The sequence below is a fragment of the Erpetoichthys calabaricus genome, chromosome 17 (genome assembly GCF_900747795.2).
Source record: "Erpetoichthys calabaricus chromosome 17, fErpCal1.3, whole genome shotgun sequence".
Classification (NCBI taxonomy): domain Eukaryota; kingdom Metazoa; phylum Chordata; class Cladistia; order Polypteriformes; family Polypteridae; genus Erpetoichthys; species Erpetoichthys calabaricus.
In genome coordinates this window covers 56661534-56682424 of record NC_041410.2, presented here as the reverse complement: position 1 = coordinate 56682424, position 20891 = coordinate 56661534, and the positions used below count along the sequence as shown (strand labels likewise).

Below are 20891 nucleotides of genomic sequence, written 5' to 3'. Positions count from 1 at the left end.
CTCCACAGAGGACCTCTGGAGCTCTGACAGAGTGACCATCGGGTTCTTGGTCACCTCCCTGACTAAGGCCCTTCTCCCCCGATCGCTCAGTTTAGATGGCCGGCCAGCTCTAGGAAGAGTCCTGGTGGTTTCAAACTTCTTCCACTTATGGATGATGGAGGCCACTGTGCTAATTGGGACCTTCAAAGCAGCAGAAATTTTTCTGTAACCTTCCCCAGATATGTGCCTTGAGACAATCCTGTCTCGGAGGTCTACAGACAATTCCTTTGACTTCATGCTTGGTTTGTGCACTGACATGAACTGTCAACTGTGGGACCTTATATAGATTAGGTGTGTGCCTTTCCAAATCATGTCCAGTCAACTGAATTTACCACAGGTGGACTCCAATTAAGCTGCAGAAACATTTCAAGAATGATCGGGGAAACAGGATGCACCTGAGCTCAATTTTGAGCTTCATGTAAAGCCTGTGAATACTTATGTACATGTGCTTTCTCAATTTTTTAATTTTTAATAAATTTGCAAAAACCTCACATAAACTTTTTTCATGTTGTCATTATGGGGTGTTGTGTGTAGAATTCTAAGGAAAAAAATGAATTTAATCCATTTTGGAATAAGGCTGCAACATAACAAAATGTGGAAAAAGTGATGTGCTGTGAATACTTTCCGGATGCACTGTATATCACTATATCTGAGTGTGGAATCACAGATCTACAGCAGCTGATCAGAAAGACAATTATCGGTATACAGCATCAAGCACACGCTGCCTCAGCCATGCTGCCTATTTGAACTGCTCTCACACAGCAAACGCTTCAGAGCCTTTCCTGTACGGACCTCGCGGTTCAGAAACAGTTTTTCATCCCAAGAACTATAAACGCACTCAATCAGTCCATCAATTGCTCCTTGTAGAACTGTTTGTACTTATACGTACAATTACCTTACTGTAAACTTGCACTACAATTATAATATTGCACAACCTGAGACACTTTATAAAGCGCCTATTTACATATGATGACATATCATTTTTAAGATGAAATGCAGCAAAATATGCTTATTATATTATACAGATAAAACTTTACTAACTTCATTTAAAAAATCTACAGTATACTGTTAATAATTAAACATGTGAGGACACGGTGCTGCAGCGCTAGCAAAGGAGCTGTCGCTCCGTTCACGGATTGTTCCTGCCTCGCGCTGTATTCTTGCTGGTGCTGACGTGACACTGGATGGATAGATAGATAGAATAATTAAACACATACTACGAAGTGTGGAATATGGCTGGCAGCTTATCCCAGCCAATACCCACAAGCCGCCAGATGAAGCCATCCCTGCAACATGGAGGGGCCCCCGAATTCCAGCAGGGCATCATGGAACTTGGAGTCTTTCATCACAGCCCTGCTGGATACCGTGGGGGCTGCCAGGGGACGCTGCAGGGAGGCTCAATGACTTGTATTTTCCATATAACCCGTAAGCACGTCCTAGTCACAGGGACAGAGGAAATAATGTACTTCTGGGCTGAAGAAAAGGAGTTTTTCACCCGACCCGGAAGTGTTATAAAGTCAAATGGACTGAGGGACAGAAACACCTCCGGGTCAAGGACTTTAAAAGGACTGTGGGAAATCCCAGCAGGGAGCCGAGTTGGCAAGGAAGGGTGACTGAGCTGCTGGGAGTAGAGGATTGGTTATTGTGATTGTGTATTATTGATTATTAGTGGAGTATTGTGGAGTGGAGCTGCTTTGTGCACTTTATTATTATAATAAATTCATTCTTGGACTTTTATCTGGTGTCTGACAAGTGGTCTGAGGGTTCAAGGGGACGACAGCGCCCCCTATCTGTTACAGAAGATATTTCAATGTTCCTTAAACTTAAACTGTCACTTTCCTGCTCCACTGACAAACTGAGGAGACTGTTACTCCCCCACACTATGCGACTCTTCCATACCACCCGGGGGGGGTAAACATTAACATTATTCAAAGTTATTGCCTGTCTGTATACCTGCATTGTTATCACTCTTTAATTTAATATTTTCTTTATCGGTATGCTGCTGCTGGAGTATGTGAATTTCCCCTTGGGATTAATAAAATATCTATCTATCTATCTATCTAAAAGTTTTGAAGAATCGGCGTTCTAAGCTTACAGATGGCTTAACATCTATTACAGAGACTGATTGTGTGGCAATTGGGTATTTGGAGAAAGAAAAGTAAGGACAGGAATTGGGGGTTAGTATGTTTGAAAGAGACAGTACTGCTACAATAAAGTATTTCATCAAAGGTCGCGCATGGCGCAACAAGCATCTTGCATGAGACATGAACAATCACTGCGCCACCATGTTCCCATATTTAATAACATGCTTTAACTCCTATCCTCATGAAAATTATATCACATATACATCTCAGTATTTTAATTATTCAGAGAGCTGTAATATTACGAATGTAATGGATTCTGTGTCCTGTCAGAGGAAGAGAAAGCCCGTTTAAGAAGCACATAGTGATTCATACACATAGAGCACGTAGAAGATCAAATACAAAACAAAACATTTAACGTGCTACTTTAGTTACGATGGGATTTGAGAAACTAGTAAATTTAACGATTTTATGATGAAGTTTATGATGTTCTTCTTTAATGACAAAATAAACTACGTGATTAAAGTGAAAATTTCCCACTGTGTACCTTTTTTTTTTATCCTCTGTACCCTAATAAGCTTTCATATGACACTCAGATGGTGGGCTACAACTCGCCTTTTCACGGCGACTTTGATATGTGACAAGTTCTTTTTTATTTCGGGTATTGTGCGACTTTGTGAACTTGAGCTTTCGAGTTTCTCCGACACGCTATGTCACTTGATCAACTTCCTTTTGTTGTTTATACCACTGTTTAGACCAACAAATAGTATGTTTTTTCTTGCCTCCACTTGGTATTTGCTGAAATTCTTCTATTTTCCCTCGTGCTTTTGCCATTGTCTTTTCACAGAAGGCTGAGCTTAAGGGCTATTAATATTGATTTGCATATTAAAAGAGGCGTAATTCTGGGAGGAGTTGGGGCGGGACAGCATGCGCGTGCACATGCGTTACTTTTCATGCTGACCGGGATTTATGTAGCGGAAGAACGTGGAAGTTGGCGTTCGCACAGATTTATGCATCTGAATTTTTGTGTGCGTACGAACATTTCCGCTTGTGTGCTTACGCCATGTTATAGTGTGAATTCTACGCACACTGTTATACATGAGGCCCCAGGTGTCATGATTCTAAACTAATCCATCTTCTCATAAAGGCAGTGCTCAAAGTCGGGGTGGTGAATTTGAACTACAAAAAGATATGGGGCTCTCGTTAGGCTTCAGATGACCCGTCTACAGCTGAAAACCCTTCTAACAAGATGTATTAAACATACACTGCTTTGTGAAAGTATTCGTCCCCCTCAGTGATACAGTCCGGAATTAAAATGGATTTTTATTTGGATTTTATGTAATGGACTTAACAATACAGTCCAAAAAGTCGTCTATTACTGTCTTGAGGGAAGATGGCAACCTGGATCTAACCAGGATAAAAAAAAGAAAGGAAAGGCCAAAGTCATCAACCCAAGAGGATGATACTGGTATTTGCATGTATTTAAAGAATAAGCTGTGGATCAGTAAGGTGTCTATTTATCAAACTACAGATTCCAATGTCTTTATCCTCTTATGTAACAGTACATTTGGGCCTTTCCCCACTTTTTCTGTACCGGTTAGATCTATTTCGCCCTCTTCTCTCAAGACAGTAACAGACACCTTTGTATGGTTTCTTGGTAGTCTGTCACATGTAATAGCCTTAATAATGAAAATAATTTAGAACTGAACTTTAGAAATTCCAGTACCTAGCAACCCAAGTGAACAGAGTAACAGGTTTCAGAAGTTCTAATGCAATTACAAAGGCTTCTCTAATAACCAATTAGCATGTAAACATGACTAATTAAGAATAAGCTATGGGAATTTACAATTATGGCACTGAATAAATTGCTGCAGAAAATGAGGCTTTGCAGTCACATGTGAATAATAAATTAAAAATCAGTAATCAAGTGGTAACAGCGATTATAAATACTAGTAATACCTTTGCTGTGTTTTAAAATCAGTTTAATGGTATCTTAATAATAAAATGCATCAATTTCAATCAAAAACATTAAAATCTCTGGATAACCCCAAACATTTGCACAGTAATGTACATGTGTCAATTTCAAACAGTATCAGTATGAAAATGTCTATGAAATACAAAAACACCTCGAAGAAAGTCTAAACAAATCACAAAGTGTCCTTATTCATTTCAAAGTGTAACTATTGCAAAATGCATCCATTATAAATTGCAAAGTGTCATACTCCCTTCCACAGATATAAAATTTAAAGTTATGAAAGCAGAGAGTGTATTTTTATTGCTAAACATACATGGTAATAATAACTAAACTATGAATTCAAGAAGGTTGCTATGATTAATTTAGATTTTGTTTAAAAACATTTTCATGTGCATAAACTCAGTAGAAAACATTAAATGCAAAATTGCAAATGACATTTTTCTATTAAATCTTAAAAAATGAGAAAATTATAAAATCCCATGGGCGGCACGGTGGCGCAGTGGGTAGCGCTGCTGCCTCACAGTTGGGAGACCTGGGGACCCGGGTTCGCTTCCCGGGTCCTCCCTGCGTGGAGTTTGCATGTTCTCCCCGTGTCTGCGTGGGTTTCCTCCGGGCGCTCCGGTTTCCTCCCACAGTCCAAAGACATGCCGGTTAGGTGGATTGGCGGTTCTAAATTGGCCCTAGTGTGTGCTTGGTGTTTGGGTGTGTTTGTGTGTGTCCTGCGGTGGGTTGGCACCCTGCCCAGGATTGTTTCCTGCCTTGTGCCCTGTGTTGGCTGGGATTGGCTCCAGCAGACCCCCGTGACCCTGTGTTCGGATTCTGCGGGTTGGAAAATGGATGGATGGATGGATAAAATCCCATATGAAATTTGAACATATGAAAACATTTTAATTTTAAAACCAAAATCTTAATGAAAAGCACAGCAGCATTTCTGGTTTCAAACTGTTTAATTATTATTGTGTACTTGTAGTAAACAAGGCCCTCCGTCAACTGTAAGTTCTGAATGAGATTATTACTATTATCACTGTTACTTATTATTTAGCTGAAACCTTAATCCAAGGTAATTTATGACATTTAAGAGATACAATTGGTTACATTTTGTTTTTTTTTACAAATGAAACACAGGTAGGTGAAGTGACTTTGTCATGCTCACACAGTGTCAGTAGCAGGGCTTGAACTCATAATTTCAGAGTTTGAAGTCCAAAACCAAAGACAAACATTACAATAATTACAATTTGAAATTGAGAAGAAAAATGTTATATTGTTTCAATTAAGTTGTTAGCAACACTTATCTCAGTCTATTGCTGTATACTAATAGTAAAATAACTGATGCAACCTGTATATTTCAAATAATAAAACAAGCAAAAAAATTGACATGGAAACAAATGCATGGTAAGCAAGTAACCAAAATAATCTCTAAATATCAGTTAACAATGTAGTGTGTAGTTCATTATAAAGTGTAATTTGAGGATTTGAGGCAGCAAAGACTTTAGTGGAGAGAAAAAATAAGTTTACAGTTTTGAAAATGGTACTGACATGCACAAGGCAAAAGGCTTTTGAGTCATGTTCACTTTAGGCAAGTATAACCAGCATAGCAACATAATATAGAATCAAACTTTACAAACTCAAACTACAATTAATAAGTTATTTATAAATAATAAAGTAGAACACAGATGATCAACCTACTGTAAAATTTTTGTGACTATTTTGCATTCCCTCAAATACATAGGTGTTTTAATAGAAAAAAAAACATTTAGACAATTGTTGAAGTTACCGGTAGATAAGCAAAACTTCTTACATTTTGACAGTAGTTGCTGAGTTGAAATATATGCTTATACAAATACAGAACTGTGTCACCCACTGCTTATATACGTATGTCATCATGGAGGTTCTGTTCCCCAAGACAAAAAAAGGGAGTAAGCAAGTGGCAACAACTATAGATGTACTCTGATCCCTTCCCGTGGATCATCCCAGCAGCAAGTACAGAGGTAACAGGAAGTTAAGGATATTTTTTATAAAAGGTAGTGTGCTATAATTCACACTAGTTATTTATTACACAGAAGGATGCTTTAAACAAACTATACAGATTCTTATCTAAAGCACAAATTAATATGTACTTCTGTTAATTCAATGTTATATTCTCATGTGGTCATTTGAAGACTATTTATAAAATCCCAGCACATATATGTTTGCCGCTAATGCCAGATAAAATACGGGATGAATGCATGTTCACTACATTTCTTAAGCTGCATCACTTTTTAAAGTAACTCAGATAGAAAAATTGTTATACAAGAAGACAGTCGTTTGCATTTTGGAAGAAGAGCTTGCTCTAAAGCCCCAATAAAAATACTCCATATTTCAAAGGTTACTTTTTCATTATGCTGCAAGACTGACTGTTGAATTATAGTATTATTTCACTCTTGGCTGCTCCTGAAAAAAATCACTTGGATTGTCATGAGAGAATTATTGCTATTCTTCAGTTTTTTGGACATTAAAGCAAGAGTCATTCTCAATTACAGGTATTTTAAAACACTTTTGCTGTGATGGAAGCAGCAGGTATAAGAATAAATTAGTGCTATACAGACTTTAACTTAAAAAGCTAAGTTTGAAAATCAGTACTTAATCTTCTTCTTCCAGTAGACTGCAACCCTTCAGCAAATTTCAAACATCCTGCAGTATATTAGGATATACAAATACTACTGCATTTCTGAAAAATATCTATCACTACTAATTACTAGTTTTGATATGTTTAACAAATATGAGCCTGAACAAAATTTCCCTTGTCTGGCACTGAATATTTTCAATTAAAAATGTTACCTGCACTTGAGCACAAGAATTCAGATAAAAATAAATATACCTGGAAAATGCAAGTATTTATGTGTCAGCTGTACAAGATGATGGTATGCCATGCTTGAAAGCATTTATCACCATCTGAAAGGATTATGATAAACAGAAAGAAATATCTCCTATTTAAATGACAATACTGCTTGCCAGACTTTTTTCATTGCAATATAAATACACAAAAAATTTCCAGTTTCATGTACATGAAAACAAAAATAAGGAAACTATCCTGATGCACGCATTTCTACAAGAATAGCACCATGTAATATTTCAACAATGCACAAAGGTACAGATAATATATTTATAGTGGTATTTAATATGCTCTTTTCCATATGTGAGTTTAATACACACTGTTAAATGTCCAGTTAACATTTAGACAAATATAAATAAAATGTATGTCAAGTGCTGTTTACTCACAATCAACAGGTATAATGAAGGCACACAGAGTTGAATTTAAAAAACAATAATCTCAGTGATCAAGGTAGTTTTTTTTTTTTTTAAGAAAAAGGACACGTGATTTTTGATAAGTAAAACAGAAATCAAACCAGAGGCAAGCAAAGGTTCAGCAACATTCTCTTTCATACTTCATTGGTAAAAGCAGGAAATACCTACATCTCACATACATTAGGTTTGCTTCATTTGAAAAAATGCCTAGCGTTTCACATTAGGAAAAAAAACTGCCTGTTTCACCCATGACAATGGATTCTGCTTTAATAAAGAAACAGGAACAGGTTGTTCCTGGAAGTACAGCATCTGAAGTAACAGGAGTCTGAGTAAACAGCTTTGAAACTTAAATTTAAGTTTCAACTATACTAACTATAATTTATATCTACACATATTGGATATCTGATTGACTATAAGCAGACTAATATTCTTTGGATCAGGTCCAGGACATTGCTTTCAAGTCCTAATACCATCAGTGACTATGTAAAATCAACATACTGTATGTACAAAGAAACTGTGTGATGCTTCTATTACCAAATTGCCATATTTGCTACAGAAATAAAACTTTTAAAAAAGATGCTCCCCATACAACAAATTGCCTTGCTGTAACGATCAAGAAGGGGACTTATCTTTGCAGACATTTCTTTCTCTTTTGGAGTTCAATAGGAGACCCAGGCTGCTAAAAATACTACTGGAGGATTCTACATCTGAAAATATCCTGCTTACATTTAACCAAGTTCCACTTATACCTGAGCAAATATTACGTTACTTTTCCTATTCTGGTTACTGAGATTCTCTTGACATTCCTGCCCCCTTTAACCTCGAAATAAACAGTAAGCATCCAACATTCAAAACGTGGTCCAGTTTGAATTCTTCTAAGCATCATTGATTCCATGATGCTCATTTTTGTACAATTTCATATGCACAAATAGTTAAAAACACAGTAGCTAAAAAATCAAGGCAAAGTTTCATGGAAATAATAATAAGTTTGCATTGAATTCCTAATTTTAACTGGCTGCAGCTGTGAACATCAACTCAGTGGCATAGCGTAGTGGGGGCGGCAGGGGCGGGCCGCCCCAGGCGGCACTTTTAGGGGGCAGCAAAATTTCACAATAAATAATAATAATATCTTGTAAAAATTTGAACCATACCTAAATAAGGGGGCGGCGGAATTTTCCTCCTCCCCAGGCGGCTGACACCCACGCTACGCTACTGCATCAACTGCACCCATAATAACTGACTGCCCTCCTGTAAGACCTCCATTAGAGCACTGGGCCATTATAAAGTTTTTTGACAAGAACTGGCCATTCTTCTCAAAAAAGCTTGTTAATCCCATCCACCTAATTCCTCCAAATAAACATCAAGTCTAGTTTTGAACATCCCTGAGTCATACTGTTCACCACACTACTTGGTAACATATTCCATGTGTCTGTAACTATCTGTGTGAAGAAAAACTTCCTAATGTTTCTTTGAAATTTACGCTCAACAAGTTTCCAACTGTGTTCCTTTGTTCATCCTGAACTCATTTTAAAGTAAATCTTGATTCACTGTACTAATTCATTTCATGACTTTAAACAGTTCAATCACCTCTTAACCTCCATTTGCTTAAACTGAGAAGGTTCAACTTCTTCAGTATTTCCTCATAACTCATACCCTGAAGTCCTAACATCAGCCTAGTTACTCTTCCCTGAACATCTTCTAGCACTGCTATGTCTTTCTTATAACCCAGAGACCAAAACTGCAAGCAGAACCCCAGGTGAGGCCACATTCGTGTGTTATAAAGCTTAATCTTAACATTTGTTGACTTGTACTCTACACATTGTGCCATATGGTATAACCGAACATTCTGTTAGGCTTCCTGATGGCTTCAGAACATATTGCCTGGAGGTGGATAATGACGTGTCCAGGATAACTCCTTAGTCCTTCTCATAAGGGGTGTTTTCCAAGTTTCAGACCGACCGTGCCTTCAAATCTAACATTTTAACTACCTACCTGGAATAATTTACATTACGGTAAATTTCATCTGCCACAAATTTATCCAATCCTGTATATTACCCAAGTCCAGTCCTTCTGTAATGATTCAACGTCGCCTGGATTATCTGACAATCTGCCTAGCTTGGTATCTATCACCTGCAAAATTACCCAGCTTGTCGTTTACATTTCTACCCAGTTCATTCATGTATATTAATTTAACACTCTCACAAGCTCCACAATTGTGTAGGAGTCTGCAACCTGTCCTAACGATAATCTTTTCCAGATTGAGGTACTCATTCTTTATTCCACATGTAACCTATGGCTGAGTCATCCTTTAATTACGTGGTAAGGCAAACATAGCGAAGGGTTAATTGTGTGTAGTCACAACACTTTACTGCTGCGCTGTTTATGTTATTCCCTTGTAGTATTTGACAGGTATTACATCTTGATACTAATGTGACCATTGTCTTACTCTGTCTACTCCGGCGTAAATTCAATTAATTGATTTATATTCTGACTCTGCTTGTCAATGTACTACGACTATTATTGACTGGTGGTTTAATTACGACTTTGAACTACAATGTACTTTCATCCATAGTGTAATAAAACAGCCCCGTAACGGTGCTTGGTGCGAACATTGTTATACTAATAGTACAGCCTCGGGTGCACCCCCTGTAAGGATTAACAACATACTCAAACACTTCACCGACAATCCACACAAGTGGCCCAAGCTCCTTCACCAAGATTCTTAACAGTGTATCCCACAAGAAAATCCTACGACAGCCGGGAAATGATGATGTATTGCGCATGTCTAATCGGCCCCGCGACTCACGCGGGCTTGTTAACGACATCTCCGCGCGCACAACTGCAACAAATATCGACGATGTTTTTAATAATAAGGAAGCTCTTCCGTCCACCGTATCTCGCTCTTTCTTACCTGACTGAAACTAATGAGATAATTAACTTTTATCCGAAGAAATGTACTCTGTGTGGACTACGAAGTCGTCAGCTCCATTTCTGGCTCCATATTCCATGTCACTTTATATTAAATGGCAAGAAACTGAACCGACTTGTGCACGTTGAGTGTAGTGGAATGCTGGAAAATCCCCGGAAGCTTGTGACCCAAGAGCGTTTAGTTTTCTTTATGGAAATTTCCGTAGTTTGGTCGGAGCGTGTGCTCGCTGGGTCCTAAAGCACGGGTTTCTTGTGACTTGCACTTCCTTACTTTACGAAACGAAAGTCTTCTCCTCCTGCCGTAATACACCCCAACAGAATCAGAAAGACAGGAGCAGAATCGCCTAGAAACAAACAAACAATGAAGGAAAGGTCCGCATTCCTGACTACCATACGAAATGAATAGTAAAGAAATTAAATAGACAAATCAAGTATTGCAGATATTTACAGGTAATACTTTAAAAATATGAGGATGATTTTTTGAGGCTGAAATAGGTCTATTAAAGCAAACCAGAAAATTAGACACTTGCCAAAATATGCATGAATGCGAATTTCCTAAAGTCAAGTAAAACAGGCTTGAGCATGAATTGGACTTTATTCTTGAAAAAAGTTTGATCAGAGGTGACTTGTAGGCAGAGATGGTGAAGATGCTGAGATTGGGATGCTCAAATTTGAGCAACTGTCTGTCCAGTGTATGATGAGACGTGAAAAGATTCTGTTTTCATTATTTTTGTGTTGGCCAATATGTCAGTCAGAAACTTCATTCATTCAACTTACCAGTTATTTTCTAAACCTGCTTATCCAGAGCAGGGACAAGGAAATGCTGGAACCTAACCCAGTAAACACTGGGCATAAGGCAGGAACAATCCTTGGGCAGGTCAGCAGCCCATTGCAGAACACAAGAGGCATTATAGCTGAAAAGTAACACTTTATTTAAGGTTGTTTTTTGTTGTATGCCTTTTTTTGCACTGTGCTGTTGCTTCCAGGTGAAAGTAGTTTTGCTACAACTAAAAGAAGCTCAAGCTGCTGCCCCCACGACCCGACATCTGATCAGCAGAAGAGGATGGGTGGATGGATGGATAAAAGAAGCTTGCTTCCACTACCTAGAAAATGAATTTGAAATGTTTCCACTTTTAGATTGAAATGCTCGACAAACAGTCCTTGATTTCTATGTGTACTCCTCAATAAACGCAAGCGCTAATCATAGGGCTTGTGAGAGCAACAGCTTAAAAGGATATTAGGAAAGCTAAGTGATTATATAGAAGCATTTCCATTACTAATAGCAAAATACGCTTGTGGAATTCTCTTCATCTTGCCAGCACTGACATGTGGCTGCAGCATACTGTACTCAGGCCAGTGGTCAGGGTTGCATTGTGCCACCAATGAATACCAGAAAAAATAGAAAAACACACAAAAATAGTGATAAGTGACCATTCTATTAAACAACAAATAAAAGTGCAATCAAGACACTGGATGTTTTTAAAAAATATATTTACTAAAGTGATCCATGTTTTTCACTTAAATACTCCTGCATAACATAATAAAACAAAATAATGCAGGCTAGACACTAGCAAGGTTTGTATCTAGGCCTGAGGTTTGAACCAGTATAGGAAGAAGGGTGTTACATAGGAAAAAGTAGTTTTTTATTACCATGTTTTTCACTTAAATACTCCTGCATAACATAATAAAACAAAATAATGCAGGCTAGACACTAGCAAGGTTTGTATCTAGGCCTGAGGTTTGAACCAGTATAGGAAGAAGGGTGTTACATAGGAAAAAGTAGTTTTTTATTATTATTATAACAGAAAGTGTTTTTCAGCCAGAAATCAAGCAGTGTTTGTCAACACAGACAGAAGTAAAACAGTTCTTCATTTGCTCCTACTTACTCCACTTCATTTGCCATTGATAGGGTTTGCAGTTATGCCTTTTACAATAAGTAGACCACTCTCTAGAATAAGCAAATAAATTAAACTGTCAACAGTAAAAGCTCCTTTTATGTATGTTATAATGTTAGGTTTATATAGAGAAAGATGTCTCCTTTCTTTCCATGTAAGATAAGTATGCAGCATAGTACATAATAGCAATTTCAGGTTTTTGTTATATTGTACACAGTTTCATTCCCCACAAATGTTGTCAAAGAAATGGTTATATTGCTTACAAAGGTACTGGGTTGTTTAGTGTCCTTTGGTCTTATAGGTCACTGTAACTAAACCACTTTTATGTTTGGAAATTAAGCCAATGTGACTGGATGACTGCATTAATTCTCACATTACAGAACATTCGGGTGCGGTGGCCTAACTTTGAGTGACAATATCATATGAGAAGGCAGAGCTCATTCCAAGTGTCCAGCAAACTCCTACTACAAGCCAGGGGCTCACAGACAGAGAACCAAACAAATCCCCTTGCATTTTATGACACAGAAAAACATTTCATGAAGAAACACTTTTTCTGTGTCCAAATATCTTTCAGCATACTTTGTATCCCACGAGAAAGTGCAGCTTGGATCTTGCATGCATTTTCTGCTCTAAGCATCTGTCTTTGGATAATTTCAAACTTTCTAAGTTTGTGTGCCTTCGTCTGTTTTACCTCTGCTTTCTAGACGTTTTTCTAAGGTCTGAGAAGAAGTTTTGGAAAATGTGATGTGCACTTGTGCCTATTTGTGGCCCAACTAAAAATACCCTGTCAAACAGCGCGTGCTCACACTTGATTGACAATTGCAGTGCCTTACTCTGGGACTACAGGCAACTTTCAAAAGATCATAAGAAAAGAAGAAATGGTGAGTGAACAATCATTTTTTAGAATTCTTCAGTGCTTTGTGTGAAAAGTAAACAAATTTTTAATCATGTCTCAGGAAAGCTTTTTATGGTAAACCTATTGTTTGGATCTGGGGTCTATTTTTAAATTTAGAGCAACTGGTGCATGGGAAACTTCCACAAAAGCTCCTTGTTATTGATTTGAAAGAAGCTCTGAGCCTGAGAATGGTAATATCATGCACAAAACTTCTCCAGCTCCCTCAGTAGAAGCTTTCTATAAAAACCATGTAAATAATTTTGTTTTTCAGCTGTCATCTGCTTAGGAAACCTATTGCTGCCTTTATCTGGATATTCTCTACAAGCTGGATTACATATTTTGTTCACTGTAAAAAATCTTAGTTTTTGGAGAGCTCCATTATCTTTTTGTAATTTTTATTCTGCCTAATTTTTGGATAACTGATTTAGTAAAAATGGGCTCCAGGAGGCCAATGACTCGCTCTTTCTCAGGGAATGCAAGGTATTCCTTCAATAGTTCTAATTCTCAAAATGGAGAAGAACCACCTCCTCCTCCTCCTCCCAGTGCCAGGCCAGACAGCTGCAATTACCTGCTTAATGTGAGACCTGAAAACAGGTAATTCATTTTATACTTTATACTTCATAATTAGTATGTTTGTTTATCTGCACATATTTAAAGAATTTAGATTGATATATACATTATTTGAGCTTGAATTATTATTTATATATTATTATTCTTTGGATTCTCAACTCTGAATTGGCAGTGTTTGAGTGTACATGTGGCCAACTGACCTGTGTTCCATCCAGGTTTGGCTCCTGCCTATCACATGATGCTGCTAAGATAGGCTCCAGCTACATGGTGACCTTGAACTGGAATATGGGGCTTTAGAAAATACATATATAGTGTACTGTAGATGGATGGATAAAAAAAGTTAGGGTCTCAAAGAGCCAGTGGCTGTTTCAAAAGCATTGATATTAAAAACCTGCTTTGTTTAAAGTTGAAGATGGGTTTCTGTTTAGAAGATTTACAAACCCCAGAGTCATGATCTTATGATTTGAGATACCAAGGCATGGCTGTGTATTTGACCCTGACTGTGGACTGTTATGCATAATATTATTCAACTTCACATTGCATCTCAACATCCCACACCTTCCAGCAGGTATTACCACAGTAGATTTGAAAGAAGAAAGTAGAAGTTACATAAAGACATCTGCTTTGAACGCTATATAAAAAAACTCAAGAAGCATCAATACCTGTTCTTCTGTGCACTATGTAAAAGTCTCAGGAAGTAACAATGCCTGTTCTTCTGTGCGAAAAATTTGAAAAACAAACAAGTAGAAATGCATCATATAAGGAAAATCATCTCTGCCTCAGGCTGCTTTGCTAAGTCAGCTCTTATATAATATAATAAACATGTCAAAATCTAAAAATAACTTTCATAGTTTTTGGTTTCATTTTTTGATTTAATTTGCCAAGAACACAATGGGTGACAGTGTTTGCTTTTTGAGCCTGATGATACCTATAAAATCAACATGAATGGAGCTATTGTCCACCATTGTGCATATTCAGGTTAACAGTGTGTGTTATATAAAGTTACCTGCCTAATTTAAAAAATCCTGTTCAGACTTATTTTTCTTATATCTATCAATTAATTTATTACTAAATTGATTTACTTACGTATACCTACCTAGGGTTACCTTGGAGCTAGAGCCTAATCAATGGCAACGGAAACCAGTGAGCTGATAGGGTGTAGACCAGGGGTGGCAAGTGCTGGTCATGGGAAGCTGCAGTTAATAACTCATTTTAACATTATGAACCAGTTCTTTTTAAATTTTATTGAAGTTATAAAAATCAAATAACATTCCATACAAGCAAGTCAAATTTTACAAAACTAGGTTCGAAACCAGCTCTAATGGTTAATACAACATGCTAATTAATGAGACACTGAACTAATCAATCCTACTATTATTCTGCCTTTTTGAAAAATCCTAACAAGGTACATTTTACTTCTTAGAGAAAAGTCAACCAATTGTTTGTTAATTAGAGGGGAATAGAACTTTTCCATTTTGCTTATTACTTGCTTTGTTAACACCTTATAAACACACATGTAAAATGTGAATAACCGGTTAGCAGTAGATATTGTGTTATTTGTAATTTGTTCATGGATATCTAGGAAGAAGTAAGCTTCTTAACAAAAAATTATCAAAAAAGACATGTGAGCTGTCAAAGAGATTCCAGTGCACTTAAAATATATGACAGTAAACCTATTTTGTACAATTTCAAAAAGAATTAAAATTCTATACCAGAATTAATCACTGAAAGTGGAAACAGACAAGTGGAACAAACCATCTGAGTTCAATTATCAATAAGGATTGATATCAAATTAAGAAATTGGCTGGAATGAATATCTACTGCCACAGGCTTATCTAGTAACATACTAAGCAAATACATCAGGCCAATAAACATAAACTGTGTGTTAGACAGGAAACTAGATAGATCATATGGCACACACATTTTAATTTTCTTTAAAAATATAATAAATTTGAAGCTCTATTTTAAAATAGAATTGTAAATTGTCTCATTTTGTAATTATATATGCTTTTTGAAGAACAGTGTTACTGTGCATACTGTGACTGGTTCAATTCATAATAAAATATAGTAACATGTAATATACTGTAAAGTAATTAGGGCTTTTCATTTACAGGTACAACAAAATAGCAACAAACAGAAGTGAAAGGGGCATACTACTTCAAATGTCTTACTTTTCTAATTGAATTAGTTTTTAAGCAGTTGACTTGAATTTTACTAAAACAGAGCATTGCATGAGATCTTATTTTATTTTCAGTGATTTTCAGGAAAATTTTTGTGTGTGAGAAAGTAATCAGATGTCATAAAATATGTTATTTTTCTTTGCCTCTCAGTACTTAACATTGTGTAAATCAAATAGCAATTTAAATACCATCTATTACAAGTGCTTTTTTCATTGTGTGAATGCAAAGCATTTGAACAAATTCATTTTTATGTCCAAAAGACTACTTATTTCATAAGAACGCAGTTCAGAGTTGACCAACCAGAGAAGGATAAAATAATATTGTATGTTTTTTGCTCTTTAAAATAATTAGTTCATTCTCTTTCCTGGCCTATAATAGCTGATATGTCTGTCTTGATAGTACTGGAATGTTTGTGCAGTTTATTGCTTCTGTTTGTTTTCTGCTTAGCTATTCAAGTCACAGGTATTTGCACTACAAGTCATTGAGGTAAATATTTTTAAAACTTGATTTCAACTAACACACATTGACTCATACTAAGTTTTATGTACTCACTGTGAAAGAAGAAACTAAATGCAGTATGTAAAACACTGAACACTTGATTCCTTGAATTTAGAGAGCATCACTTTGTATTAACTTTTCATCAACATTAAGAGCACTTTCCTGAAGAAGCAACATCATAAATAACAAATGAGTTAGATTTAAAGTGTAAGTTGTGGGACTTTTGGGGCATGGTTCTGTTACCTGTTTATACACAGCTCTGTAAGTGAAACCTTTGCCGAGTGATTTCAGTGAAAAAAATAGACTTTACACATACTGTAGTTGTTTTTCACTTCAGTACTGCCCAGTGTTTTATTAGTTAATAAACTGAAGCCACAAAACGATCAATGGAAATGAAACAAAAATTCCTTTGGCAATAGAATACAAGTATAGTACAGTGACACAAACTGTTAAAAATTTTAATTAATACCACAGTAAATGGGGTCATATGGTGGATTGGGAAAGTAGTTAGACCACTATACTTTCTGCACACTGTATTGTGTTGTAGATTTAATTTTAAATGAATAAATGTGGCATTTTTTAATCTATGCTTAAAGTGAAAATCTACACAAAGTGAAATATCTCATTCATGTAAGTATTCAGATCCTTAATTCAGTACTTTATAGAAGACCATTGGCAAAATACAACACCCTAGTACTACAGGTCTTCTTGGGAAAGTCTCTGCAAGCTTTGCACACTTGGATGTGGGCAGTTTATCTCATTCTTCTTGGCAGATCCTCTAAAGCTCTGTTAGATTGTATGGAACGGGTCTGTAAATTGCCATCATCATGTCTTTCCACAGATGTTCATTGGGGTTTAAGCTTGGGTTTTGCCTGGGCAGCTCAAGGACACTGTCAGAGACTTGTCCCAGCGCCACTATAGTGTTTTCTTCACTGTATGCTTCAGCTAGTTGTTGTGCTGAAACTATCATCCAAGTCTTAAGTCAAATGCATTTGCAAGGACCTATCTGTATTTGGCTGCATTCATCCTTCCCTCAGTTCTGACCAATGTCCATGTCCCTGCAGCTAAAAAGCACTCCATAGCATGAGGCTACCAACTCAGTTTTTCACAGTAGGGCTGGTATTCGGCAGGTGCCTGGTCTTCTCTAGAAAAGTTTTTGTCTCCTCAGATTAGAGAATCTTTTTTCCGCATGCTCTCTGGCCATTTGGCAAACTTTAACTCAGGAGTGGCTTCAATTTAACCATTCTACTATAAACACCTGGTTCTTCCATCTCAGCAGAGAGCTTCTGAAGCTCTTTTAGTGTGACCAATGGGTTCTTGGTCACCTCCCTGACCAAGGCACTTCTTGTCCAGTTACTGTTTGGCCAGGCAGCCATCTCCAGGAAGAGTCCAGTGGTTCCAAAGTTCTTTTTCTTGGTTTTTGTTCTGACATGCAGTGTGAATTGTGGGGCCTTATATAGACAGGTGTATGCCTCTCCAAACTATGTCCATTCAATTCAGTTTGCCTCAGGTGGAGTCCAATCAATTGCTAGATACATTGTAAGGATAATTAAAGCAAACAGTATGCGCCTGAACACAATTTGGAGTGCCAAAGAAAAGGATCTGAATACTTAAAAGAAATAAGAAATATCAGTTTTGATTTTTATTACATTTTCAAACCTTTCTTAAAGCATGCTTTCAATTTGTCGTTACAGGTTATTAAGTGTGGATATATTGGCAAAAATAGCAACTTTATCCATTTAAAATGAATTCTACCATTAAACGAAATGTACAGAAAGTGAAGGGATCTGAATATATTGTGAATCCACTGTAAGCCCATGTTGACAAATTTCTTCATTTCTGTTTTACCTTTTCTTGCCATTATTTTACCACTGTCTTACATGTTATACAGTTTCATTATAAAAAGAACTCTAAAAATGTTTATATTTTTATTTTTTGTTAATTTCAGTATCTCTTTATATTTCCACTTATACTTCTGCTCTTATGGTTTTGATTTTACTTTCCCCAGACTTTCCTTTGAAATTGAGTTATCTTTATCTGACAAATAAAATGTGTTTCTTTTCCTTTAAACTGTTTTGAAGGCATCAATATCTTTCATATTGCATGGTAACCCAAATTACACACAGTATTCCAAATGAGTGTTCAGCTGTGCAGATTCCACTGATTTATATTATTTTGAAAATATTTATAATGACAATTAACAATTGATGAGTTTGTCTGTTGTATTTTGCACAACACTTTTCAGATACCATGATCCATCTTTACCTTGTTCTGTTTTTTTGTTAAAATTAAAATAACTTTTGTTCCATCTTCCAATTAATGCCTCCCTTTTTCCTGGAAGATATATTTTATATTCATGTCATAGGAGTACAAACAGTTGTCTGGTCTCTTCTGAGCACAAAGCAATAACTAATCTAGGCTCAATGATTTATCTATGGCTAGTGCACCCAACTCTTTAAAATAATCTCTTTGCTGAATCTGATATTAGATATGAATTATCAATCTTTTTAAGACTGAAGACTTTTAAACTCTATATTCTTTTGTGAATTCATTATTTACACATTTTGCTTGAAGATTACTTTTTTCTCCTCATGTCACTTTCTACTATTTCAAAGTCAATTTAATTTACATTTGTTTTTTTTCTTAGAAGCACTCTTCTACTAAAGAGACCAGTGAGCTAGACAATAAAGACAAATATAGTATGACTGAAACACATTTATCATAACTCAAAACATAACAATGAAGCATAAATACAGAAATATGCAAAATGTACAATACAAAGAAATACATACATAAACACAAGATATACTCAGCCACCTGCATTTGGAAATTGATCAAAAATAGCTTCAGTTTAAAATAGGTGAGAATAATAAATTAGTAATGACCAATCAATACAGTGTCTACAAGTTATTCAAGAGCATTCTCATCCATCCATTTTCCAACCCGCTGAATCCGAACACAGGGTCACGGGGGTCTGCTGGAGCCAATCCCAGCCAACACAGGGCACAAGGCAGGAAACAATCCTGGGCAGGGTGCCAACCCACCGCAGGACACACACAAACACCCACACACCAAGCACACACTAGGGCCAATTTAGAATCGCCAATCCACCTAACCGGCATGTCTTTGGACTGTGGGAGGAAACCGGAGCGCCCGGAGGAAACCCACGCAGACACGGGGGAGAACATGCAAACTCCACGCAGGGGAGGACCCGGGAAGCGAACCCAGGTCCCCAGATCACCCAACTGCGAGGCAGCAGCGCTACCCACTGCGCCACCGTGCCGACCTCAAGAGCATTCTAATAAAGCAATATAAGCAGTAGTTCTAACAACAATATAATATACTAAAATAACTAGTTTTACAGTCTTGATTCAAATGTTGGATTGGATGTGGCCTTAATACTTTTTGTAAGGTAAACCATGGGGAATCGAGTAAAATGGTTTAAGAACTGGACTTATGGACAAACGTATTAAGTTATGATTATGGTTCTGACCATAAGTAATTTCAGTTGTAAATTTTGCTTGAAACAAAGTTTTTAGATTCTGTAACTTAATAAACAACATTAATTTTGAAATATTTCTAAACTGGAGAATGCAGGTTTTACAACATGTAGAAAATGGATTATTAAAGATTAAATTCATGTCAGACATAACATCTGCTGTATATTTTAGTTGTATTAAGTAAACTAAAATGTGTGAACTTAAGAATACTCAGTATTGCTAACACCCACTAAAGGAACTTAATTTTTCAGTTGGTTGGTTCAGTTGGTATAAATGAAAAAAGTTGGTTGTTATCGCCATATAAATGAAAGTTGACATTATGTTTCTAAAATATTTTTTATGGCAACATATACAGTGAAAACAGAAATGTTGCTGAAATCTGAGGTGATACCATGTCCAAAAATGAACAGAAATAATGGGGGTACTTGTTATATGTTAAAAATAAAATTGAGATGTGAGTTTGATCATAAGCAGGAAGAAAAACTGTCAACAATGCAGGCCACATAAATAAAACTTTTACATAATTCAGTTAAATAATAATAACTAAAAAATGCAAAAAGAGTAAAGGACAATATATAAAAAATACAAAAAATATCAAAGCAAACAAAATTCACAAAAGTCAAATTTCAAAACTTAGAGTCCACAATCCAGAATTGATAATAGAGAGAGATTTTTTTGTATTTTTGTTTCAAGATTTATGATGTTGCTGCAGTTTACCTTTCTTTAATTTATTCAAGGTTTGATAAATTTTTCTTCACTCTGTGCTAACTTGTTAGTTTTTGAATAATAGAGAATTCATTTTTACTTTTTGTTTATAGTTATTTTGATATTTGGATTTACTGATTACTTTTAAAGTACTGTATTGTTTTAAAAATTATGCAGTGCTTTTTGGGCAGACTCGGAATCATAAGCCAAGATTGCACATATATTCTGTAAATTCATTTGCAAGTTTACTTACAATCTCCATTCTTAAAACTTTTTGGCTCTGAAATTCTGATTTTTGTTCCATGATTTGGCTTTGATACTAGTTTTTTCTTTTGGTAAC

The 20891-nt window shown here is 36.3% G+C and overlaps 2 protein-coding genes across 4 annotated transcripts in view; one reads left to right on the top strand and one right to left on the bottom strand.

The window, feature by feature from the left end:
- malt3 (MALT paracaspase 3) overlaps window positions 1-10602 on the bottom strand; it is a 143548-nt gene extending 132946 nt beyond the window's left edge. Inside the window, exon 1 of one of the 2 annotated variants that reach the window (XR_007933726.1) lies at window positions 10292-10602. The gene's annotated coding sequence lies outside the window, so the exon portion shown is untranslated. The remainder of the gene's footprint in view (window positions 1-10291) is intronic. The other variant, XM_028822870.2, reaches the window with a different exon arrangement.
- Window positions 10603-12908: 2306 nt separating this feature from the next.
- The window catches only part of alpk3a (alpha-kinase 3a), a 134620-nt gene continuing 126637 nt past the window's right edge, over window positions 12909-20891 (top strand). Inside the window, exons 1-3 of one of the 2 annotated variants that reach the window (XM_051920310.1) lie at window positions 12912-13084; window positions 13370-13692; window positions 16296-16334. In XM_051920310.1, the coding sequence (XP_051776270.1) occupies window positions 13532-13692; window positions 16296-16334 (200 nt within the window). In that variant the 5' untranslated portion in view covers window positions 12912-13084; window positions 13370-13531. Of the gene's footprint in view, window positions 13085-13369; window positions 13693-16295; window positions 16335-20891 lie in introns of both variants that reach the window. The other variant, XM_051920309.1, reaches the window with a different exon arrangement.